Below are 9066 nucleotides of genomic sequence, written 5' to 3'. Positions count from 1 at the left end.
TGAGGTCAAGGACATCCTGGTGTACACAGACTGAGTTACAGGACAGGGAGGACTGCACAGAGAAACCCTGTCTTGGGGAGAGGGCTTTTAAAAAAAAAAAGGTGTTCCATTAGCCAGGTGTGGTGGCTCCTGCTTTTAGTCCCGGCCCTTGGAAGGCAAAGGCAGACAGGATTTGAGGCCAGCTTGGCTTACAAAGCAAGTTCCAGGACAGCCAGGGCTACACAGAGAAACCCTGTCTCAAAAACATCAACAGCCAGGCATGGTGACACAAGCCTCTAGTACAAAGACTCGGGGAGACAGGGGCAGGCAGATTGCTGTGAGTTTGAGGCCAGCCTGGTCTACAAAGGGAGTCCAGTACTACACAGAGAAACTCTGTCTCCAAAACACAAAAACAAAACAACAATACCCCGCCAGAACGAAAGAAAGAAAGAAAAAAAAAAAAAAAGAATACGCCCTGCCTGCTGCTTTCCTGCTGTCCTGAGGCTTGCCTACATCCTGGCAGACAGCCTTTGGCAAGGCTTCAGGAGAGCTTAACCTGTCAGGGGCATCAAGGCCGGTGTCAGAACTACCAAAGGAGCACCCAGACAGGGTCCCAAGTGCCAGAATGCCTGTATCCCTAGAGGAGCCACCTTTCAACTTTGAGTGGATGCAGCAGACACCCTCGTGACCTTGCTGCTGACATTCCTCAGAAGCCACGTGGCCCCAACTGGCAGGGACAGCTGCAGACAGGGGCTAAACCAGCCTTGTTCCCAGGGTGGCGCCCTGCTCAGCTCCTTCACGGTGTTCCTTTTCCTTACCAGAGATCTGTGGGCAGCCGGCACTGTGGGTCCAACACCATGAGAGTCTAGAGACTTAGCCATCCACAGTCTTTCCCTGAGTGGCCAGGCTGTGGGAGCATGGGGCAGGACCAGACAAAGCAACAGATCGAAAAAGGACTGCAGCTGTACCAGTCCAACCAGACAGAGAAGGCACTGCAGGTGTGGATGAAGGTGCTGGAGAAAGGCTCTGACCTCGTGGGCCGCTTCCGGGTGCTAGGCTGTCTGGTAACAGCTCACTCAGAGATGGGCCGCTACAAAGAGATGCTGAAGGTAGATGTGCCCTTCCAGGGTGCCGGGGGGCGGGCCTGGGTGCTGTGAAAGGGCTGGGAACAGGGCTGTGTGGCTCCCAACCGTCAGGCCCCCTTGTAGCTTTCTGAGAATCCTCTGTGTCTTCTCACAGGCCAGTGGCTGGATCTGAGGTTCTGAATCTGCATGGAATCAGATTCAGGCCTGTGGCCTTCAGTGCTCGTATCAGAGCCTCTGAGACTGAGATTCTCCCTCAGGCATCAGGAGCCGTAGTCTAAGGATCTGAAAACCAGACCTCCTAGCCTAGGTTTTAGTCTGCAGTTGCTACCTGGAGGTACAGGCTCCAAGTTTGAGGGTGAAGCTGGTCAGTGGGTACAGACTCCAGATCTGAGCCCTGGGGGTGAAAGGGTGGTGTTTACCCTGAGCTCGGGTTAAAGCTTCTGTGCTGCGGCTGGAGCCTGGGAGGATGGATCTGAGGTGGTGGAAGCTAAGTCTGAGCTTTGAGGGTCTGCTGTTCTGGCTAGGAGCTTGGGCTGGGTGTGGCAGCCAGGGGTACAGGTTGAGCCTTGGCTGAGTGTCGACTTACTACCCCGGGGGTCAGTTTGCTGTGGTCCAGATTGACACTGCTCGGGAGCTAGAGGATGCTGACTTCCTGCTTGAAAGCTACCTCAACCTGGCACGCAGTAACGAGAAGCTGTGTGAGTTCCACAAAACCATCTCCTACTGCAAGACGTGCCTCGGCCTGCCTGGCACCAGGGCTGGTGCCCAGCTTGGAGGCCAGGTCAGCCTGAGCATGGGCAATGCGTTCCTGGGCCTCAGCCTCTTCCAGAAGGCCCTAGAGAGCTTTGAGAAGGCCCTGCGCTATGCCCACAATAACGATGACACCATGCTGGAGTGCCGGGTCTGCTGCAGCCTGGGTAACTTCTATGCCCAGGTCAAGGTAGGTCTGGGCCCTGGGGGGAGGAGAGAACAAGACCATGGGAGCTTCAGGGCTCCCTGAGAGTGTCTTTTGCCACGGGCGGTTCTCACTTTTTATTTATGCTAAATATTCCTGGACTTCTTCTGGCCAAAAGTTTTTGGGGTTTTCCGTTTTTGTTTGTTCTGTATTGTTTTGCTTTGCTTTGCTTTGTTTTGTTTTTTTGGTTTCTCGAGACAGGGTCTCTCTGTATTAGCCTTGGCTGTCCTGGACTCGCTTTGTAGACCAGGCTGGCCTCAAGCTCACAGCAATCCGCCTGCCTCTGCCTCCCAGGTGCTGGGACTAAAGGTGTGCGCTACCACTGCCTGTCTTGGCCAAAAGTTCTTTTGGGAGAATGCCAACAGCCTTAGCCAGTCAGAGAGTAGAAGCATCAGACTCGCCCATCCTGCAAATGGCCCCCCCAGGCGGCATAGATTTGGAATGCCTGTGACCTAGTCAACCTCAGCCACATTCATCTGGATGGACCACGTCACGAGAGATGCAGGGTTGATCAGGGAGCATTTCCGTGGTGTGGTCTGTAGAGGCCACACCTGCTTCCTCTAGATCCAGCATGAGAAAGCTCTGAGAGCCTCTTAGGAACCACACACCACGATGGGTGCTACCCCTCAGCCTTCCTTTTAGATAGGGGTGTGGTGAATGAGAAAGCAAGACTCCAGGGAAGGTAGAGCCAGGATTCCATCTCCCAGACGACCTAGGAGACAGGGAAGCCCCGTGTTCTCTGTGTAGCCATGAGCATGTTGCTTCTCTTCTCTGAACCCTAAGAGGTCTGTGTATACATGAGGAAGAATAGGACTCACAGCTGAGATTTAAAGATTCATTTGTCTAACGTGAGGTGGGTCTAGAGAGATGCATCAGTGGTTAAGAGCCCCCAGGTTTGGTAGAAGATGTGGCAGACAGTGGCCACGGGTCTGCCTCAGCTCCTGCTTCCCTGATGCAGAGAAGAGGGCCATCGCTTGTGTGTGAACTGCTCTTGTGAGTTTGAAGGGGAAGCTCTCGAGGAGGATTTTCTGGCCTTGCCAAGCCAATTCTGATTTCTTTGGTGCCTATGGTGGTGGAACTCTGTCTCTGAGCCCCGAGGGGCAGCTGCTCCTGGAAACACAGCCCCTGCCCTGTGGAGTTCTGAAGCCAAGAAGCCCATCTGGAACTGTACGAGAGGAAAAGCCAGCTGTGTCTTTGCCTTTTCACTCAATGAACAAATATTTATTATGAATTAACTAAGTCTAAGAACTGTGTTAGGAGCCATGTGTGGTGGCGCACACCTTTAATCTCAGCACCTGGGAGGCAGAGGCAGGCAGATGGCTGTGAGTTCGAGGCCAGCCTGGTCTACAAAGCAAGTCCAGGACAGCCAAGGCTGCACAGAGAGACCCTGTCTCGAAACATAACTGTGTTAGATTATTGGTTTAGAGCAGCAATCCCAAGAGACCATACCTGTGCACTGGCTTCCTTTTCTACCTGGATCATGTTTACTGCTGGAGGCCAAAATCAGTGGCCTGACCGTGACCGTGCTGGTGCATATCTGTGATCTCAGTACTCAGGAGGCAAAGGCAGGAGGACTGCCAGTTTGCAGCTAGCCTTAGCAACATAGAAAATACGAAACAAAAACAAAAAAACATAAAATAAACAACAACAACAAAACCCCACCAAAACGACAACAAAAATATTGGGGCTCCCTAGCTATCAAAGAACCCAGGCCTGGGACCCTGGGTTTGGGCCAGTTCCTACCACTCAGTGTGCCCCCCTCCCTTTCTGTGTCCCCTGCAGGACTATGAGAAAGCCCTGTTCTTTCCCTGCAAGGCTGCAGAACTTGTCAACGACTATGGCAGAGGCTGGAGCCTCAAGTATCGGGCCATGAGCCAGTACCACATGGCTGTGGCCTACCGCCTGCTGGGCCACCTGGGCAGCGCCATGGAATGTTGTGAGGTGGGGCAGCTGGGAGCACGAGGGTGGTGAGGGGGGAGAGGATCTCAGACCGAGGACACAGGGCCCCCTATTTTCTAGAACAGCCCATAGAATCCCCCAAAGTCTTGCTAATGAGCACCCGAGGAGTGTATTTCTAGCATCAACTCTGCCCCAGACCTTTTTCTCTTCAACCCATCTTCAGGGCAGGGAGCTTCCCTGTCCCCAGGAGCCTCTGTGGGCCACTTTGAAAAATAAAACATAAGGACTGAGGATGTAGCTCAGTTCATAGAGTGCTTGCCTCACATGCACAAAGCCCTGGCTTCGGCCCATAGCCCTACATAAAGCCCAGCTTAGTGATGCATGCCTGTGATCCCAACGCTTGGAAGGTGGAGGCAGCATCAAAAGTTCAAGGCCACCCTCAGCTACATAAGTTAGTTCAAAGCCTGGCTGGGCTACATGTGCCTCTGTCTTTAAAAACAAAACAAAACAAACAAACAAACAAACAAACAAAAAACCCTGAGATAAATACAGTGTTAACTCCCTGTAACCCCAGAACTCAGGAGCTAAGCAGGCTGATCACTCACTTTGAGGCTAGTGTGGGCCGCATTGGAAGTTCTAGTTCTTGCACCAAAAGAAAACAACAGCAACAAAATAAGATTTTTTTAAAAAAGGCGGGGGGGGGGGCAGCGTGAGGGGGGAGACAGGATTGGCTTTGTGTCTCAGAGCTGTTCTTGCGCTCTAGCCCACACCCTTTCTTAACAAATGGTTACAATTTCTATTTCTATCACACACACACACACACACACACACACACACACACACACACACACGATAAAAAGAGAGAAGGAAGAAAGAGCCACTGTTGAAGTTTCCCCCACTCAAGTCAAATCACATTGTTCTTCCCCTGCCCTGATGCAGGCACTTCTCCCCAGCCTCAGTTTCCACCATCAGATAATACTGTGATCTTAGTGGTTCCAAGTGTATTAGGTTCGGAGGATGTGGTGATCCTAACTGTCCCTTCTGAGGGACCGCTGGGTATAGGACACCCCACAGTAGGATTGCACGATCTTGTCTGAGCCACTAGCCTCCCTTGCAGGAGTCCATGAAGATCGCACTGCAGCATGGCGACCGGCCGCTGCAGGCACTCTGTCTGCTCTGCTTTGCTGATATCCACCGGAGCCGTGGGGACCTAGAGGTGAGATCACCAGGATGGGGGGGGGACCTGGGGCCTGGAACACCCCAATTTCAACCCTGCTTGGTTGGCTCTGCAGACAGCCTTCCCTAGGTACGACTCTGCTATGAGCATCATGACAGAGATTGGAAACCGCCTGGGGCAGGTGCACGTGCTGCTAGGTGTGGCCAAGTGCTGGCTGGCCAGGAAGGTGCCTGACAAGGTGAGGCCCTGCCTGTGGCTAATGCTCTCTCTGGTGCTTCCACTTTGGGGCTACTCAACTCAACCAACACTGGGGTGTACAGTGCTGGGTTTGCACTCTTTACTTAGCATCTGCCTCACTGCTCCCATGAGGCTGAGACATCCCCAGTAATTCTCCACACTCAGAGAAGGCTTAGAAAGGTCCAGAGCTATCATTTAAATCTGGGATTCTTACATCCCTTTTACTATCTCTTAGCATCCCATGAGACAGTCATGTTCTGCGTAAACCAAGGCAGGATATAACCTGCTCGCTCAGTCTCTCCTGCTGCCTTCTCACGGGGCAATGGTGCCACTTTGCTTTGCTTTGCTGTGAGCCAGGGCAGTCAGACTGCCCACAACTCTGGCCTCTGCTCACCTTCTAGGCTTTGGATGCCATCGAGAAAGCCCAGGATCTGGCTGAAGAGGTTGGAAATAAGGTCAGATATCATTATGTCTCCTGGCTGGGGAAAAGAGGCAAAGCAGGAAAACTGGCCATGGTGGTCCACACCTGTAACCCCACCAGGCTGTTGGAGGAGACAGGAGGGTTGGAGTTCAAGGGTCTTCCTGACTACGTAGTGAGTGGAAGCCAGCTAGGGACACGGGAGACCCTGCTAGAGTTCTGAGCTCTTCTGACTTTCCGGAAAGTGCTTGCAGCCACTCCAAACCCCTGGAGCTCTAGCTCTTTCCAGAGACTATTTCTGGGGCCTGGCGGGCTTTTCATAGCTGGGAGCATCACTGAGTTCCTGGTAGCCTCTTGGTTTGGTGGGGCAGACATCTTTTTAATGAGCACTAGGCATGCACGTGGTACAAGCAAGCAAAAACAGTTGTACACATTTTGGTTTTTGTTTTGTCTTTTTCAAGACAGGGTTTCTCTGTGTAACAGCCCTGGCTGTCCTGGACTCACTTTGTAGACCAGGCTGGCCTCAAACTCACAGAGATCCTCCTGCCTCTGCCTCCTGAGTGCTGGGATTAAAGGCGTGCGCCACCACGCCCGGCCTGTATCCAGTTCTTAAAGTCTAGGAGAAAGCTTGGTGTCGCCCAGAGTCTTTTAGAAAGTGTGCATTTCTGTAGGCTCTGGGGCACAGCCTATGGTGTTGAAGTATATTTGCTTTGGGCTGGACGACAGCCATTCATGTTTATCCAAGTATCAGGCTAATCAGAAATGTGTATTCAATAAAAGTAAGAAAGAAAATTAGTTATTGTAGAGTCAACATAGCAGGTTTGGTCGATTGAATCCTTTAGGAACATGGCATGAAGCCAGGCATGGTAGTGAGTTCAAGGCCAACCTGGTCTACAAAGAGAGTTCCAGAACAGCCAGGGCTATTATACAGAGAAACCCTGTCTCGGGGGAAAAAAAAAAGGAGAAGAAAATAAATAAATAAATAAAAAAGAGCCCAGCACTTGGGAGGCAGAGGCAGGCAGATTGCTGTGGGTCCGAGGTCAGCCTGGTCTACAAAGCCAAGACTGCACAGAGAGACCCTATCTCGAACACAACAACAACAACAACAACAAAAAACAAAAAACAAAAGAAAAGAAAAAAGAACAAGGCATGGTAGGCACACCAGTTCCAGCACTTGGGAAGTGGAGGAGGCAGAAGGAGCAGGAGTTCTAGGCCAGCCATGACTATATAGTGAGTTTGAGGCCAGCCTGGGCTATGTATGTGAGATTCTATCTCAGAACAAAAACACGGGGTCCCATGTTTCCTGTCTCTGCTCTCACCCAGTCTCTGCTCAGGGTGGGCAGGGTCTTCTTCCCAGGCCCCACAGTAAGGCAGAGGCGCGGTGGGAACAACAGCTTCCTATACCTGCCCTTCATCTAGTCCCTCACGGGATCTATCCCCACCGCCTTAGCTGAGCCAGCTCAAGCTGCACTGCCTGAGTGAGGGCATCTACCGCAGCAAAGGGCTGCAGCGTGAGCTGCGCACGCACGTCGTGAGGTTCCACGAGTGTGTGGAGGAGACCGAGCTCTACTGCGGCCTATGCGGCGAGTCCATTGGGGAGAAGAACAGCCGGCTGCAGGCCTTGCCCTGCTCCCACATCTTTCATCTCAGGTGAGGACTTCGCTGGGCAGGCAGGACTGCCCTCCCCCCACTGCCCCCCCAAATCACACTAACAATTACAGGCAAACTCCTGGGTGCCTTCCCTGGGGCTTGGTGTGTGTTCTAACAACTTCCCAGCTACTTATTCACTGACTCTCCCTCCAGCCTCGTAAGGAGGTTGTGTTTTGTTTTGTTTTGTTTTGTTTTGTTTCGAGACAGGGTCTCTCTGTGTAGCCTTGGCTATCCTGGACTAGACCAGGCTGGCCTCGAACTCACAGCAATCCGCCTGCCTCTGCCTCCCGAGTGCTGGGATTAAAGGCGTGCGCCACCATGCCCGGCACAAGGGGGTTGTTCCTAGCATCATCCCAAGGTGAATTCAGAAAAGCCCCTTCAGGACCAGGCTTGCCTTGGCGTGGCAGCAGATGCCAACTTTGCGCTAGCCTGGAAGCTGCTGGTACAGACCAGGCAGGAAGTGAGCAGGAGCCAGGGCGAGACCTCTCTTCCACTGGACAGTGACCCCCCTGGCTTGGAAGGGAGGAGGACACAAGCCAGGGCCCAGAGTAAGCCTGGACAGGGTGACTGGACAGAGCCTTCTGCCCCTACAGATGCCTGCAGAACAATGGTACTCGGAGTTGCCCCAACTGCCGCCGCTCCTCCATGAAGCCAGGCTTTGTGTGACTTCAGCGGCCATCTTGGGCTTCCACACACTCTCCCTTGGCTCCTTCTCCACTATCAAGCCAGAAACTATGGCGAAATCCTAGGGTAGCTGCCAGGGCCTCCATAGCCCACTCAGGACCAGGGGCCTGCCCGCTACTCCTCTGGGCCTACCTCCCTGTCCTTGCTTCTTTGTACTTTGTTCTTTACAGAAAAAATAAAATGTTTGTACCTGGCGCCGGTGATGCTGACCTTCCATCTCCTGTGGGCTTCCCCAGACACGAGCCTCACTGCACGCACGGTGTGAGACCCTCCAGCCACCCCCCTTAGCAACTAAGTTACCCCAAGAACTGGAGACAAGATCTCTGCTGCTGAGATCTCTCTCTCTCTCTCTCTCTCTCTCTCTCTCTCTCTCTCTCTCTCTCTCTCTCTCTCTCTCACACACACACACACACACACACACACACACACACACACACACACCAGTGTGAGCAGTTGGGAAGGGACTACCAAACTTAATAAGCCCCCACAGTCAAGCAATGTGGGAAGTGTTAGAAACTTGCGTGGACTACATTGTAAACTTCTGCCCCACCAGTTTTTAAAACTGACATCTGTTTGTTCTGTGTGTGTGCACATGTGTGGGAGCATATGTGCCAGTGTGAATGTATGGTTAGGGAACAGTTTTGGGGAGTCAGTACTGTCTTACCATGTGAGTCCCCAGGGATGAAACTCACATCCTCAAGCTTGGAGGCAAGTGTCTTTACATGCTGAGTCATCTAGCAGGCCCCTGCCTCACCAGTTTTTCTGTTGTTGTTATTGTTTTTGTTTTTTTCAAGATAGGGTCTCTCTGTGTAGCATTGGCTGTCCTGGAACTTGTTTTGTAGACCGAGATGGCTGTCCTTAAACTCAGAAATCCACCTGGCTCTGTGCACCACTGCGCCTGGCTGCTGCCACATAGTTTTGGTTTTGTTTTAATTTTTGTTTTTGCTTTTTCCCCAAAGACAGGGTTTCACTGTGTAGCCTT

General features: G+C 52.3%; 1 protein-coding gene across 2 annotated transcripts; it reads left to right on the top strand.

Annotated features, from left to right (window-relative positions):
• The first annotated feature begins 42 nt into the window (after positions 1 to 42).
• On the top strand, positions 43 to 8278 carry RAPSN (receptor associated protein of the synapse). 2 transcript variants are annotated; one of them, XM_084774357.1, is made up of 8 exons: positions 43 to 1088; positions 1666 to 2004; positions 3802 to 3960; positions 5036 to 5134; positions 5211 to 5333; positions 5734 to 5787; positions 7201 to 7400; positions 7994 to 8278. In XM_084774357.1, the coding sequence occupies exons 1-8, from the start codon at positions 897 to 899 to the stop codon at positions 8064 to 8066; spliced, it is 1239 nt and encodes a 412-aa protein (XP_084630483.1). In that variant the 5' UTR covers positions 43 to 896; the 3' UTR covers positions 8067 to 8278. The 2 variants fall into 2 exon arrangements, with proteins under 2 accessions (XP_084630483.1, XP_084630484.1); XM_084774358.1 differs by lacking the exons at positions 43 to 1088; positions 1666 to 2004 and adding an exon at positions 2590 to 2872.
• Positions 8279 to 9066: the final 788 nt, after the last annotated feature.

The sequence above is a fragment of the Acomys minous genome (genome assembly GCF_964271855.1).
Source record: "Acomys minous genome assembly, chromosome: 3".
In the NCBI taxonomy this organism is placed as follows: Eukaryota; Metazoa; Chordata; class Mammalia; order Rodentia; family Muridae; genus Acomys; species Acomys minous.
Note: the sequence above shows the minus strand (reverse complement) of the source record. Positions and strands in the feature narration are given on the sequence as shown.